Genomic DNA, 16,479 nt, shown 5'->3' with positions numbered 1-16,479 from the left:
TTTGGACACACCTGACAACATGTCATCTTTTAACACCTCTTTTACGCCAACAAAGTCTACTTGAGATTAAGCATGACAGACCTGCATGCAAAATTTGTCAAACTGTTCTCCAAATTAGAAGATTAAACTTTTTCATATTTAAGATCTAAGCACAAAATGCAAGACACCAAAGTGCATTAAGTTTGTATGAATATTACTTGACAGATTAGTTCTAATTATTTCAAGTGAACTTAATGCTTCAAATATAAAAATTCTCAGAAATGACAAATATTTGTGTTCGGGTGTTAAAGGGAAGCTTACTGGACAATTGTTCAAATGACCCCAATGTCTTAACACATTTGCACATACTTTATGCACATTGAAGAAAAGTAGACTTTTGTACAATATCTCACTAAATATATTTACATGACATACAATTCGCCATCAGTGCAATACATAGGAATGTTGCATATTTACCAAATGTTATACTCTTTCCTTTATGAAGAAAAATAATTCCAATGACAGAAGCTGATATAACTAATGTGTAAAGTAACATGTGCAACTTTCATATTGGTTAACAGCTTCACAGGAAATAAAAAAAATAAAATCTTAGTACCACCTTATCAACAATCAAATAGTAAGCATTGAAAAAGTAATAGATCACATGTACATATATATCTTCATACATGTAATGGATTGCTTTTGTACAAATATTTTATATAACTTTGGCAGTTTATCAGGAACAAAGTTATCGGAAAAATATGAAACAATAATATCAAACTGTCAGCAATGTCATGTAAGCTTGCCTTCCAAAGCTCATGTTCACAGTGGTCATTCAGAAAGGCTGGAAGCCGATGGCTGAAAACAAAGAACAAAAAGCCAAAGAAATAGAAAACTTTTCCATCCTTTCTGCTAAGACTGTTAGGACTGGAGGCTGTCGTCATTGTTGTCATGGTTATAAAATTACAAACACCTATGAAGGTTTACATAGCAGTCATCGCCATTTAAAAAAACATGGTCTATTTTCAGGTCGACTTAAAATACAAACAGTTTGAAGGCAAGGGGACAGGACCCTGCTCGGTGGTCACTGTGGAATCATGGGAGAGACATGACCGAGAAGAGGACATGCACAACAGTGCTGTGTGGAAGAACGTGAAGCCGAAAAACGAGGGTGCAAAATGAAAGACTTTGCAACAATCAAAACGCCACACGGTCAGAAAATGACTTACACTGGACAAATTAATCGAGCAAATTTCAAACATACTAAGTTCACCATAATTCATATACGTTGGTTTTGTTCTTTTTTTTTCACTGGTTTGGCACTTTATTGGAACAAATCTCTGTTCAAAAAGACTAAATGTTGTACAAAAGGTATTTCATGTCTCGTTAACATAACTCGTAGAATATAGTACTTAATAGTAAGCATACGGTAAGTAAACACTTGTACATACTGTAGTTTTAAAATGAACATTCCAACAGATGTTTTACGCACATGCACAAAAACAAACAAACAAACACAACTCTCTCTCTCTCTCGCACTGCCTCGCCACATTTGGGCCTCCTCCACTTCTCTTTGGACAATCTCATACTCATGCTGTTTCCAGATTCTCTCCTGAAAGAACAACTGTGGCTACAGCTCTTTCTCGTTCTCCTCCTGCTGTTTCTCTCTATTGCTCACTTAAGACAACACAACTCTGTTAATACTGCATTTTTTTTTTTTTTTGCTGCACATTATGACACTTCCTCTGTCGAGCGTGTGTCTGTCTTGAGACGCACAAACTCTTTGGCCACCTCGTCGTGGGTCCTTTGAGAGAGTATCCTCATGATGGTGAGGCCTGTTTCATCCATGGCGATGCTTTTCACCAGGGGGTAGCAGGCGGAGCAGCTGCCCTTGTCGGCCAACTCTCGGAGCTGGATGACCGTCATGCCGATGATACGGTCCTCACGGGCAAAGCAGTAGTCCTTTACTGAAACATGCAGCTCGTAGGCCTCTGGACCATGTTCATTACTCAAAACACTGGGAAAATGAAACAGAGAGATAAGAGAGGTGAAATTCAAACATGTTTACATGATGCAAAATTAGAAAAGATTTACTTTTATGATAAACAGTACTGATCCTGAAATAACTAGCATACATTGTAAAGTTTCCAAATTAGTCCAGATACTTTGATGTAAGTCACTTAAAAGAATACTACACTGACTTTGATGGACTTCCTTTAAACATGATTCCAACTTGATAAAAAGCCGAAAGGCTTGTTCTGCAGAGCTGCAGATGAGTGTAAAGTCACAGCTTTTGGGAGACTTACATATAGCTTTGTTCCTTGCTGAATATAATGTGTCAGAAAAAGAGTTTGACTGGGAGACATTTCCCCAGTGAAAAGCCTCCCTATTGTATGTGCGGCTGTGATGTGACAATTCAATCATGCTTGCAAGTGAAATGAATGTTTCTATTCAAATGAGTCATCAACTTAATGCCTTCTTAAAATTCAAATGACAATGCCAGGAGTAAATCTATATGCAGATGTGCTCTCACTGATCATGCTGCTGCTGCTACAACCCACCCTCAGATCGCTTTAGCTCTGTGACTTTACTTGGCTTGGCTCTAAGAATTAAAGTGTTGACAGTATTGGGGACAAGCTTATAGACTGCTGAATCAGTGTCTTGACTTATGTTTTAAAACAGCAAAATTGCAGCTATTCTATACAGTGCTTAGAACAACACAGTGCTGGGAAGGGGGTAGGTTTTACTGGTATTATGCAGTATATAAGTTGCTATCTTGTAGTGTGCAGATAACACACTGAGTACTAGGTGGAAGGTGTGGCAGAATACAGTACAGGAAGCTGCACACAATTTTGTGGACTGAATACAGGCAGATAAAATGCTGAATATGAATTATAGGTTTAAAGAACACACTCCCTACTCTCTCCACCTCTGTAACTACAGTAACATGAAGGAGGCTGGATTACTCACTACTGGAATGTTTCATTGTACTTTGGTGACCAGTTGTTATTCTTGGTCTTGGTGCTGAATTTGCGCTTCTTGTCAGCCAGATGTGGTCCCACTGCGTTGACCTCTACGAACGGACGGAACATGGCGTTGGTCTGCCAGATGAGGTTGTTCACACCGACCACTGAGAGACACAGAGGAAGAAATAATCAGCAACATCACAGGTTGTAGAAAGTTAAGGAGGAATCCATGCAAAACACAAATGCTGGCTAAACCTCCTGGCTCCATTTTCTATTTTTGGAAGCAGATTTATCTTATCTCCACAGATAACTGGCTAAATGTAGAAAATGTCATATGATGCCGAGATACTGTCAGAACTACTGCAACAGTTTGACAGCAGAAACGTTTCCACTTCTACTCACATTAATAGTAAACATCTCAGGATGTCGGTGTCTGTAAATCACACTGCAAAGATTTCTTGGGGGGAACTCAACATTTTGTTGTGACATAAAAAATTTCCATCATAAAAGAGGCCAGTCTTCTGATTGGGCACAAAAAAATCAAAAACATTGAGTGTATGTTATATGTTTTGTTTTGTTTTTTTTGTCTTGTGGTTCCAAACCAGGGTCATTTTGGGAAGTGTAGAAAAAATAATAAATAATTCTAATAATGTGTTTTCCTTTGATAGGAACATCTATACATGGCTGTTGTCAAAGTAACCTAACTGCTTTTCACATTGTCTGCTGCTGGTTGATTATAGCTGTAGTGCATGTGGTGGTGCTGCTGTGGGAGGTGCAACAGTTTCAGTTGTCAGCTGAGTCCAATTTCTGTTACTGAAAATGAGAAGACTAAAACCAATGTGTGATTATAGATGTGGATTTAGCAAACAGTAATGTGCCTAAGTAAACAAGCAATTTGCATGAGAACCCAGCACTGTAAATTGACTAAAACAAACATTTTAGGTGCTTTTAAGTAATAAAGGAGTTAGAATCTGGACAAATGAGAGCAATCATTTGTACATGACAACATAACATATTTAGTAAACGAATTAGTGTAGCATTCATAGACTGGAGTCTGAAACCATTAAGAGTCTTCAGGCACACCATTGGCTCTGTGAGACTGTGCTTAAAACAGCAGCGCTTTGAGCTAAATGTGAATGTCATGATGCAACATAATTGCAACAACAATGCTAATGTGCTGCTGCTAAACAGGTAAATTGACTGTGTTCAGCATCTTCGTTTAGCGTTTTAGTATGCTAACATTTGCTAATAAGCATCGATCTCACCTGCTGTTGCTTCTTAAAAAGGGTTACCAGACAGATTACAATCTTATTACAATACAGCCTGAGGAAGACATGGATGTGTGGCAAAGTTCTTGGCAATGTATCAGATAACTGTTGAGACATTCGAGACAAATTTCAACATCATGGTTGTGCTATAGAAAAAAGTCAATCATCACAGCTAGGATTCATCCTCCTGGGAACTCTGATGTCTCTACCAAATCTCATTGCAATCTGTCCAACCGGGTTCAGTCTGGACTAAAGTTGTGGGCCAACCAACAGACCGTCCATTATGCTGTGCTAGTTTTATGATGAAAATACAGACATTAAAATAAAGATGATTACGATCTTTAAACAATAAATGATAGGCTGAGCCACAACTTTTTTTTATAGTCTCTGCAAACAGACAGGAGATTAACTCCAGCTGTGCTTATATTTTTCCATATAATGGCTTTAATTATGGCATCAGCAATCTTTCAGATGCTAATTTCCTAATTTTTTTGTCTGTGAAACGAGCTCCAGGACTCTATAACAATGCTCCTGACCGTGGCCCCAGCAGCACTATCACACAAATGAGATTATCACCATGAGCCGTCCGTGACGAGCCTTTGAACATTTTGCAGGTGTGAATTCATTTGAATAGAAATGATGAAAAGCAGGTCTGAGTATGGAAAAAACTCACCCTTCACGCTGACTTTGTGCTCTCCAGTGCCAGGGTGAGAGATGAGATTCACTTGCATCGACACCTCCCCCACCGATCCGTTGGATGACTGACCTGGACACACACCAAAACAGCAACAGGAGAATTGGACAGAGGCATAATGAAAATCACAGAAGCTGGAGCAGAGGCAAAAAGGAAGCCGGGCAGAGAAATAGAGAGATCAGGAAACAGAAAGAGAGAGAGAGAGAGAGAGGATGAGAGGACCGAATCCAAAGGTGTGGGTGCGGCTTTATAAAAAAAAAGAAAAAAAAAAGGTGTGTTTAGAGCTCTCTGTGTGTCAAAGCTAAAAAAAAATAAACTGAACCTAAAAAACAGGAATAGGGGAGTAGAGTAGATTTCACCCTCATGGCAGCCCATAGCAAACACAACTAGGGTTTCCTTTAGCTTCAGGCTGAACACAAACAAGAAGAAAGAGGAAAAAAAACACAAGAAACATGAAATAATCTGCTTGGTTTGAAGGCCATGGCAGAGGCAGATGGTGTGAGGGGATTCAATAAATAAACAATGTTCTACACTATGAAATCATCAAACTGTTCAGCTCAATAGAAATATAAACACAACACTGGATTTGACAGCATGCAGACAACTCGAGTGGAAATGAAAACAGCATATCAGGAAGAAGGTAGTGAGGGGACAAGAGTGAGCAGGAGGAGGGGAGGGGAACTAGACCCTGGCCTGCACAGTTACGTCAGCATTACAGTTTCAATCACCATGGACTTGTTGTTGCCAAGAAACAATTACAATTGATTGCTGACCATGTGTCTCACTTTGCCAGATGCAGTGAGTCCTGACCATTTCAGCTGCCTCCAACAACTGCCTCGTGTTTCACCCAGCACGGGATCAACAGATGAACAGTGGAAGGCAAGCGCCGGTGTGGTTGATGAAGGGGCATGCTGATCCAATCGCTAATCAATATGTGCCAAACATGCAGTGCCCATTATAGCTGGTAATGAAGAAACAAGCCTTGTGATTTATTGTAATGAGACCCTAAGAGGCTGAGGGAGGCTGAAAAACATTGCTGCTGCACAATTAAGCAGTGGACTTGTGGGAAATTAATGGAGCAATGCTACACTACATTTACCTCAGCCATCAGCTCACATAATGTAATAAATAAATAGGTTCTTTATTTTTCTGATGGAAGTCAGAGAAGAGACGCCATCAGGCTCAAATAGAGTGCGGGAGGGACAGACTGAAAAGCGGTGGATAGAAGAGGCTGAATAAGATGAATGGTCCATAATGAAGATAAAGAAAAGCAGAAGTAGATAAAACAAAGGTGCCAGCGAGGAGGGTTAGCAGATGAAGTGAGAGAAATGGGAACAAAGGAACTGAGCGATAACAAAGGTGAGCTTTAGGCATCAGTTGTTGCATGCATGCAGATTAAAATTTTCCCTTTGCTGTGTCAAACAAAGATGTTTTTTTTTTTCAGAAAGAAACTGAGATATTCACATACAATTACTGCATGAGGAATGATGTGTGTGTTTGTGGTAGTTAGTACTGTACTTTCAGTGAGGCATGAAGCAGCTATACTGTACGACCTCATCCTGCTCCCTAACAAACAGAGACACGTATGCGTCCAAGCGCACACTTGACAGGAGTAAACCAGCACATGCCTTGGTCTAAATGTGTCGCTGTCAGAGCACAGGGGTCGGTGATTAATGAATCAGTGCCCACTGTGCTACATCAAGCATCAGCACATCCGCACACCGTTTACTGACCTAATGCACATCAACCACTTCGCTACCTACACTTATAGACATCACATGAGACCGCTGCAGATGAAGAACGACAACATGGTGTGAAGTCAGAACGGGATGAGAGATTTAGAGAGGGGGAGAAGAGCTGGAAACGCGTCGAACAAATCTCAAAATAGCACACAGCGAAAACACTGTGCGTCTATGCCCATCTGCCAGTCAGTGAGAGCAGCAGCGCTGATTGGTCCGCTCGCTGCCCGGCTGACGAGCTTTTTCCCACTGCCTTTCTGTTTCCTATGCAGCGTTCTGCAAGGCTGAGCACACTGAGGCAACCAGGAGCTTTAAGCTTCAGTGCCCCAGTGGGTTGAATTCCCTCTCAGATCTCCCTGGACACCTGAAGGTATTTCTTGGCTTTAACGGAGGTAGAGAGGGAAAAAAAAAGTTCCATATAGAGATGAATGAATGAGACAACAACGCATAAAAGTGTATCAGGAGGAGAGAGAGAGAGCACAGGGGGAATTTATAGATTACACCACACATATATCTTAAATGTCATGACAGTGTTTTTATGCGTCTCTAATCATAGAAAGGGAGTGAGAGAAGGGACGTGGGAGCATTCAAACCCTTCAGGGTATGGGGTGAAGAGGCCTCAGATAACTCTTTTTTTATTTATGGTGAAAGAGACAAATTACTTATACACTGAGAAAATAAATGCAATTACTGCGATGTCCATTGCATATATAAGCTAAAGAAAATAAAGTGACGCAGAGACCACTGATCACACACATCCTGCAATGAAAAGGGAGCTGAGACTACCGGGAAAAAAAGCACAATGTGGAAGCACAGTGCACAATGTGCAGTGGAAGGCTGCAGACATGTCATGTAAAAACTGTGAATAAACCATTTCACTCCTAGAGTTCATCAGGTTTAATTAGAATATGTTTAGGTGCCTGAGAAGAAAGTGCTAATGTGCTGCTGAATGATAGTAACCACAGCTTGTTCCTTTTTTCACACCTTCCTGGACCCCTTCACCATTTATAGTTCAGCATTTTTTTTCAGGAATTAATGTTCAGTTGTTGTTTTCATAGCAACCTTCCCAGTCTGAATCTGCCCACCTGGAGCAGAAAACAGCTCTTCAATCAAATGTTTTTCAGTATTTGAATGCTGAGGCAACTCCGCTCCCTGATGTGACACTTAATGCAGCCTTGGCTCAGAATAAAGCATCCTTACCTTGAGAGGTTTGGGTGCATATATATTTCTTGATCAAGGCATCTGTAGGTTGAGTGTAAAGGCTGAGAGCATATTTGAGGGACTTCATATCAGGGCTCTTTTCAAGGAAGGTTTTCTTCAGCCCATTTCCTCCAGCATGGAAGTATTGCTGCAAAAAAATAGTGTAGTATAGTTTTCCAGAGTGAAATAGAAACTTTGAAGTAACTTGGAAACATAAGGGGAGCCTCCTTTGAGATTACACATGACAGCAAGTTATTGTTGCCTGAGAAAAAGCCTAGGATTAAACAGACAGTATGCATTTTACAAGGAGGAGCAAACACGGAGAAACCAGGCAAGAGACAGCAGTAATTGTCATGTTTGTAGCTAATTACCATGCATTTACATCTGAAACCAGTGCTTGGATGGTTAATGCACATTTGTGCTGATAAGCCTGATAGTTCAGGACAAACATGTCTTCGCTTTCTTTTCAAGAGCTGTCACCTCTACCACATAGCATGTTACTGTAGGTGGGAGGGTGGCTATGGACAGATCTTATTAAGAGAGGAGGGAGTGCTAAAAAAGAAGTGACAATGAATGTAAGTTCTTGGAAATCTTTTTTTATTTTTATTTTTTACTTCTTAGAAATTGGCTGCTGCACTTAAATGGCACTTTGCAAATCTCTGAAGCCACTCAAAGCATTTGAGAATGCCATTCTCCAATTAACACACACATCAATTCAACCTTACATCACACCCATACTCACACTCACAGACATCAGTGAAAACCTAGGGGTCAGTATGATGCTGCAGGACTGGTGGAGATGGGGATTGAACTATGACCCATTTCTTTTTTCTTGCTGTTTTTACTTTTCATGCTTTTTCTCCTTTTAATCCTTTTAGCTCATTCAGTGCTTTAAAGCATGTTGTTTTAATACTTAAATCTTATATCTTACTGTGGTCCCTTCTCGTCTTTTATGACTGATGTCAGGTCAGAACTCTGCAGTGACTTGACACAGTAGGAGGTTGTGGTTTCTGCCTCACAAGTGTCTTATGAATCACAGTTTGACCAACATGTGCCTCTTGTGAACTACACATAATCAGGCATGCAGGCGGTGAGTCATTGAGTCATGGGGGGAGTTTATCAGGACAGAAAAGACAGAAAATTAAACAGCACACTCATAATGAATCCGGATATATTTTGTGATTCAGGTTTATACTTTCTGTCACAAATACGCTTGGAAACCAAGGTTAAGATAATGTTGTAATGATGCGTTAACGGCCAAGGTTCACACAGCAGGCCCATGTGACCTGAATCTGGATTTTCTCAGCCTATATGACTCAGATCTGATTATTTAATGTCAATGTGAACAGCATAAATCACATGGAATCTGATCTTTTTCAAATTAGATTTGGACCACTTGTTATAAATCACACATGAAAATGATTTTTTTTAAAAGTGACGTCACTCTGAACAAACCATGTGACTCACATGTGAACTCAATACAACTCCTTCGTCATGGTGGATCAAGCTACGTCATAACTGTGCGTAGGGAAACAAACAAACAAACTTAATTCCACTATTCCTAGCTCAGGGAATGTGGACAGCTGCATAAGAAAAAATATCTAGAAAGAAATCTAAAATGGATTGCAGTGGAGATGTAGTCAAAGTGAGTTTATGAGAGTTAATGAGAAGTACCTAAAGAGGTTCAGTGTTTAGAGTATTCATTTATTATCAACCACTGGTCCATTCACATCACTTTGTCAGAGCATCATGACTGATCAAGTGTATCTGGTCAAGAAAGTGCTGCGCAACGTTGGTATATGCCTTCAGTGTTACTGTTAGGCTGCACTGCTATACTGCCTCTGGCAAAACGGACTAGCCACCGCAGCAGAATGCATGCTTAAAATATCTCCCTGCCTCTGGCAAAATCACCTGCCGTCATGCCACCCTTCCACCATTTCCTCTTACATTTCTTTCTATCATCATTCACCTAATATTTAAATCTGGCTTAAGGAAAAGAGGTGATAATGATCTTTATTTTTTTATCTTTAAAATGTTTTTTGTCGAAAACACATGCCATTTATTCTAGATTTCCATTTCCATGGTCCATCCATATCAACTGCACCAAATCTAAACTTGATGAGGAAGATGAAGCAGCTGTTTTTCTTAAACATGTCCTTTAGAGGTAAGAGTTTAACGATTGGAGTAAATGGTGCATTATTAGAGATCTGTTAAATGGACTGCAAGCTGTCTTTGTTTCACGTGAACTCCTCTGCGGACCAGTGCATTTACACATTATCCCACCCATTAGTTTTCACTAGTTCAAAGTTCAATCCATTTACAGTGGGATAATCACTAAATGCAATCATGACTGAATATTCAAATAGCTACACTGAATGTGTTAATTTGTGAACACAGGAATACTAGTAGTCAATAATACTTAAGGAGTTTGTGTATACAGCATAGTTAGGTCTGTTTCAGCATATTGATACTGTTTTTGGTCTTTTTAAATATTATGTCTGTAACCCTCTACACATTTTGTTATCTGCTCTCTTACGGCATTACTCAGCTCTGTTAATTGATTGTTCTCAGCGGAATACTGATGAAAAGAATTCCAGTGACGTGATTGATCTAAACCTGCAGGTAGTTTCCTTGGAGACAATAGAATCAATTAGTTTTCTCAGCACTTTATGATGCACTGTTCCCCCTGTGGCACCTCACCATAACTCTCCTCTTGTCCCTGTAGAAATGAGGCTTGGTCTTTGGAAACTGTCTCATATCCCTTCACAACAAGGGAAAAAGAAGTGAACAGTGCTACACTGTATTCCACACTGTTGTTTGCAGAGAGGGTCTGGGCATCTTTCCACTTTCTTGTTTTTTTTTAATTTTTAATTGAATTGGCACTCTGTCTAGTGTTTCTAAAACTATTACGGTATTTATTTCTGCTTGCAACTACCTCGTGTCTCATCAAGAAACACTGAGGAGCCAAGGAGCTGTCATGAGTATCTTTTGTATTTGTGAGAATACCGTGTAGAATAATATTACTGCAATTTAAAAAGCAGATAACTGAAACTGAACAAAATAAACAGTTTTTTTTTCTTTATCCTAAAATTGTGGTGTGCACCTTTCCCAGCATGTGAATATCCGGATAAACATCAGGCTATTACTCCCCCAGTACATATAATTTACCTTGCTTATAATACTAACCTATTTAGAGTGTTGATAAATGGAGGGCAATGACATTTCAGTTCATGATGTACCAAGCACATAGCTAAAGCCACAGAGTTGCAGGTCTAACATATGTTTACAATGTATCTATGTTTTATGAAAATAAATAAATTCTAAATAATTTAAATCAATCTGCATGTCTCTGCTGTGTCTTGAGCAGCTCAGTCGTCCTATTTGAAGGTTAAGCTTAATCATCCATGTGGTTTTTGCTGTACAGCCAAAAGTATAATCAACATAAAACTCACCTTGATGGTGGGAAGAACAAGGTCCATGGCTGCACACTGGCGTGGAGTCAGACTTCTGGCTTCTTCTCGAATTACATGCTCCTGGAGGAAATAACAGAACAGTTCGAATACTAATCAGCAACACAAGTTGCATTCAGAATCTGAATTCACCAAGTCCCTTAAGCATGATGCATGATGGTTACATATAAAAGACTGATTTACAAAACAGCCATTTAGCAACTGCATTGTCTGATGCTGTTTCACATCAATACTAATTTCTATAAGACTTTGTCAATTATAATCTGAGCTTGTGATTGTAATACAGTAGCCTCACTAACTTCTAGACTGACATATTTCCCAGGTGTTTTCTTTTGAAACCAGACAAAATCTTTTCAATTAATGTTGCATTAAATGTTGCCTCAGAGAGAAATGAATCCAACAGTGCAACATCAGCCACAAATGTTCAACATACTGTACCCACAGTTGGAGAAACTTGAAGAGACTGCACACGGTGAAACATAATAATCACAAATAACCCCAACAAATTATGGGCTGCTAATGAAAAAAAAACCATGTATGTATCTTGTATTCAGACTTTTGAATAGATTTTGGACAAATGTTGTGAAATGAAGAATATTTAATAAAGAATGGTCTGTTTTGGAGAATTGCACTTGAATTCCTCACTTGATTTGTATTGACCCATCAAGGAATCTCACCCAATGCATGAAAACAATGTCACAGTGAGTCCAAAATCACAAAAGGCTGCAGGCAAGAGCTATCTCTTTAATGAAAACCCCATGATGCGAATAAATAGAGGCTGTGCACACCTTTTTCTCGATTTCTCTGATTATGACCTGGAAATTTATAAGTGTGAGATATTTTAGGGAATTTATTATCCCCCCTGCCAAGGTTAGGAAGGAACAAAGATAGAATACTACAAACAAAAATAAACTCATTTTCAGGCAGGTGAGTTCTGCCTGAAAATGACCTTAAGGTTTGTGGAGGGCAGGTGGGTCTGCACACGTCACAAACAATGTTACAGCTCAGATAACTCTTCTGCTATTCCCTGACTTCATGCCATTACATGGGTCAAAGGACACAGCACTTGAATAATAATTTGACAGATACTGATTTTGCATGATATGCTAATGTTATGTTAATGAAATTACAGTCATGCATGAATAATATATATTAACTGAACAAGATGATTATGATTATAAGCAATAAATGTAACAAATAACTTTTAAGAAAATCACAGTTTAACTACACTGAAAAAAAAAGAAAATTTAATAAAATGAGCTGAGGATTATCAGTCATAATCAACAATATCAAGAGGATAATAAACCACCTCAGTGCTTCAGGAGCGGGACATAAACATATCCATCTGTGTACTGATGTACAGTAAGCAGATGTTGCCTCAAAGGACATTCCACACAAAACACAAAAATGAATATAAATACATCAACAAAAAAACACACATTCACTTTGCAACCCCCATGATTCAGAACTGAAATACTCTGAGGTACTGTCATGCCATGGTTGTTAGTAAAACCACAGTGTAACCACTGATGCATTGCAGTGCTGCCCTACACAGAGCTCTAGGGATTAAACATCATCTGGTAACACTAGCAATTAAGACACCAGCCTGGTTATGTTACAGTAAGATGTAACCTACTGCACAATAAAGCCTACAGAAGCTTAGCTACAGTAAGCTAAGCTTACACGACTTTGTTTTCAAATGACATTATCTAACTATCCATATCTGGCAGGGTATGAAATAACAGTTAGATTCTCTTCAATTCTCAACTCTCAATACTCAAATGTGGATTAATAGACATTTTGTCTGTTTATTCTGTCATCCATAATTATTCTCATGTACTGTACTCTTTCCATCAAGATTTCCGTTTATGTTCACTGAGCTGAGAACAAGGCTGCCAAGATATGAGAAACTGATTTAAAATCATATGTATGTAATTCAGTTAGTATAGTGTTTATGTAGTGAGGTGTGAAACATCCTTCTTGGACACAACTGAAAATTACCTTCAGTTTGGACAGCTGTCCCAAGTCCTTGGCAGCACTGAAGATCATCTGAGCTCCTTGCTGTTGGAGAAACAGATACTTTCTGGGTTACAGAAAACCACACAAGGGGAATAGTCAGAAACACTCAATAGATGAATGTGAAAGTAAAATGATTATATAACCAAAATAAGAAACTGAGGCTAAATGGGCATCATTTAACTGAGGCTAAATGAATTCAGTGCATCAATTTTTTTTTTTGGAAGCTTTCAGTGGAAAGGATATTTTTTGAAAAACTGCTTGACATGATGACACTAAAACCTGCATGTTTCCAATGTCAACAACAGAAAACTTTTAATGAGAAATTGCCGAGATGAAAAATGCCAGCCTGGTTTTTAGAGAGGGATTACTTGTGTAAAAAAATCCACATGCTTTAAGATTTTGAGATGCCATGTTGATTCATCTCCTGTGCTGTACAGTAATTTGTGTGTTATGAGGGAAGCAGGGAGAGCTGAACAGATGGAGGAAACGAGAGAGAGAGACAGGTTGACAAGAGGAGGAGGGGCTGGGGGTGGGGGCAGGAATGAAAAGAGTAAAATAAAAAGCAGAGAGACAAATAATTGATGAAACTTACACTCTGGTCACTCAGTGGAGGCAGAACAATTGTTCTCTCGATGGTGTTCAGCACAATTTTCCATAGCTCTTTGAGGACTCGTTTCAGTACTGTCTTCTCACAAATCTTTGCAAATAACATCAAACTGCAAAGCAAAAAAAAGAGGGGCCATTGTCAGGTCAACACTCGCTGCTCGTGGTTCAAATGGAGCCAAAATGGCTGAGGACTCCAAGTGATGACGTTTTTATAAATAATATGATTAAGTAAAGAAAAACACCTGTGATTCATAGAATAAATGCAGAAGCTTTATGCTTTAATCTCACCCTATTGTGAAAGCAGGGAGTCAGTAGACAGGAGGAAGGATTTTGTATTTCCATATCATTAAGAGGATTCCCTGTAATACCCCATTGGCCTCAATGTTGCTTTGACAAATGGTTGAGAGCGATTCCCAGAGCTCTGCTGAACCATATCATCGCTATGGTTCTTTCAAGAATGCCTAAGAAGTAAATACCGACCCTCAGTTGAATTAATAGACATTCACAGATAATGGAGGTCTCCTTTTTTTTTTCTCTCTCGAAAAATGGTAATGATTATGATACTGCTGTATTTATTTCACTGACAAATTTGGCGGACCTTAAATGCTCCAAACTAACATTAGACATTGAAATATAATTATTGAGGATTGCCTCAATGTTGATTGTGTCTGAGAATGTAAATATCATTAATGAGGTGATTGACAGTGAGCTGAGCAATATTCTTTGGTCTCTCAGAGTTGAGGGTTTTTCATCCTGCACATGTTGATAAGGCTGCATTCAAAAACGCAATGACGTGGCAAGAAAAAAAAAGTAGACCCTACTTTATATTAGGTATGGGATTGCTGTGTTGATGTAGAGAAAGGGCTTGTTGCCTCAGAAAAAAAGGAAAAGTATCAGGTACATGGAGGTCTAATCATATAACATGGTAAGAATTGATCCCTATACATTTGCAATATAGTGCACGTCAAGTCCCTCTCTCTTTATAAACTTCTCTTGATCCATAACAATCCCCATAAATGTCTGTCAGCTGGGACTTGGGCATTACAAGTGTATGGTGCTTAGTTTCAAGAGGACTGGGTAAACACAAGTGGGCAACCTTAAATCAGTAATCACTGCTTTATATTTTGTTGATTCAAGCCACCATTATAGATTCTCAATACTATACAGTACCAAAATGAAGACTGAGAGTTTGAACTCTTCAGACACCCTAAGGACCAAATCCGAGGTTAAACTTTGATCCTATTTTGATGGATACTCACTTTTTATCCAGAAGGTCCATAAGAGGCCTGAGGACACTCTCTGCATCCATGGCAGCGTTGCTCCCTTTGGCAGGACCTTTCATCTGGACCAGCTCCTGGTTCATCTGCTTCACGCAGTCCTCGATCACAGGTTTGAAACTAGGTGAGAGAAAACACAACAACACTTGAAATCTTCTGTTGCTGAGTGTGTATTTCAGGCTTTAGGGAGGTGCAAGCTTGCTCCTGCTGGTCCTATTAGATTATTTAAAACACCTTAAGAGTAGGAGTGTCTTTTGCTCAAGCTGAAATGTTTAGCAACTTGCTGTGCTTGTGAAGCATGGTGTGCGGCAAGTGCTCGAGTCAATTATAACTGGAATACATGTCTGTCAATAACTAAGTAGTGTTGTGGTACAATTACTTTAACAGAATAAGAAATGAATGAGGACATTAACCTAAATAAGAATTATCCCATACAGGTACGCACACACACACAGTGAGTCAGACTACTGTAATGCTTACCTGGAGCCAAACACTCCACTGAGCTCATCCAGCACCGTGTTGAGTTTATTCTGCAGCTCCTTTAGCAGATCACTTGCCTCTGCATCCAGCTGTCGGTGGAAGACAGACAGTTACTACATCATTACACATACAGTAGCCCACACTGTCTAGAACTCTGTGTCTCTGGTGGATGCCTCAACTGGGGTGGGGGTGTAAGGAGGGAAGACGACAGACACAGAGGAGAGTAACCTGCCTTGCTGGTGGCCTCCCACTCATTCTGCCTGCCATCTGTGCCAAGTAACGTTCTGAATACAAATGGAAGGCTCACCTCCGAGCGCTGCAATGATGACTGCTTGCCGAGTCATGAGACATGGTGTCAGCAAAGAGGGATCTAGGCTAGTGGTCTCTCAAAAATGGGAAATTTTTGTGGACTACCACAGTACACATTACAGTAGACAAAGTTTGCCGTCTCCCAGGGGCATAAAGCTGACATCCATACATAAAATCTTGTATCTCTGTATGTTCTCATGCCAAAATTTGACTGACTTGCCTTAACAAGAAGGAAATTCACAAATTTATTCACAGCATTTATGTGCCCATGCATGGTATGTGTTGGGTTTCTGCAGTGCCATAAATATGCATGTGCATGTGATGGATGTGCAGATGTGTTCATGTTTGTATTCGTCTGAGGTTTTGAGTATGATGTGAGAAAATGCATGGGTGGACATCAGATGTCTTGTGTGTATTTATGTCAGTGTATGCATGTATAAGTGCATCCGCTTGTCTCTTATGAGTGGGCTTA

At 39.5% G+C, this 16,479-nt stretch overlaps 1 protein-coding gene across 2 annotated transcripts in view; it reads right to left on the bottom strand.

Annotated features, from left to right (window-relative positions):
* Positions 1–329: 329 nt before the first annotated feature.
* Positions 330–16,479, bottom strand: part of unc13c (unc-13 homolog C (C. elegans)) — a 111,535-nt gene continuing 95,385 nt past the window's right edge. For both annotated transcript variants that reach the window (XM_085764924.1, XM_085764934.1), the window contains exons 24-32: positions 15,699–15,787; positions 15,201–15,338; positions 13,928–14,051; positions 13,318–13,377; positions 11,299–11,379; positions 7,847–7,994; positions 4,887–4,979; positions 2,950–3,109; positions 330–1,996 (exon numbers count right to left, since the gene is read on the bottom strand). In XM_085764924.1, the coding sequence (XP_085621050.1) occupies positions 1,711–1,996; positions 2,950–3,109; positions 4,887–4,979; positions 7,847–7,994; positions 11,299–11,379; positions 13,318–13,377; positions 13,928–14,051; positions 15,201–15,338; positions 15,699–15,787 (1,179 nt within the window). In that variant the 3' untranslated portion in view covers positions 330–1,710. The remainder of the gene's footprint in view (positions 1,997–2,949; positions 3,110–4,886; positions 4,980–7,846; positions 7,995–11,298; positions 11,380–13,317; positions 13,378–13,927; positions 14,052–15,200; positions 15,339–15,698; positions 15,788–16,479) is intronic.

Source organism: Trachurus japonicus, chromosome 3 (assembly GCF_045865225.1).
Source record: "Trachurus japonicus isolate A0001 chromosome 3, Traja_1.0".
In the NCBI taxonomy this organism is placed as follows: Eukaryota; Metazoa; Chordata; class Actinopteri; order Carangiformes; family Carangidae; genus Trachurus; species Trachurus japonicus.
Note: the sequence above shows the minus strand (reverse complement) of the source record. Positions and strands in the feature narration are given on the sequence as shown.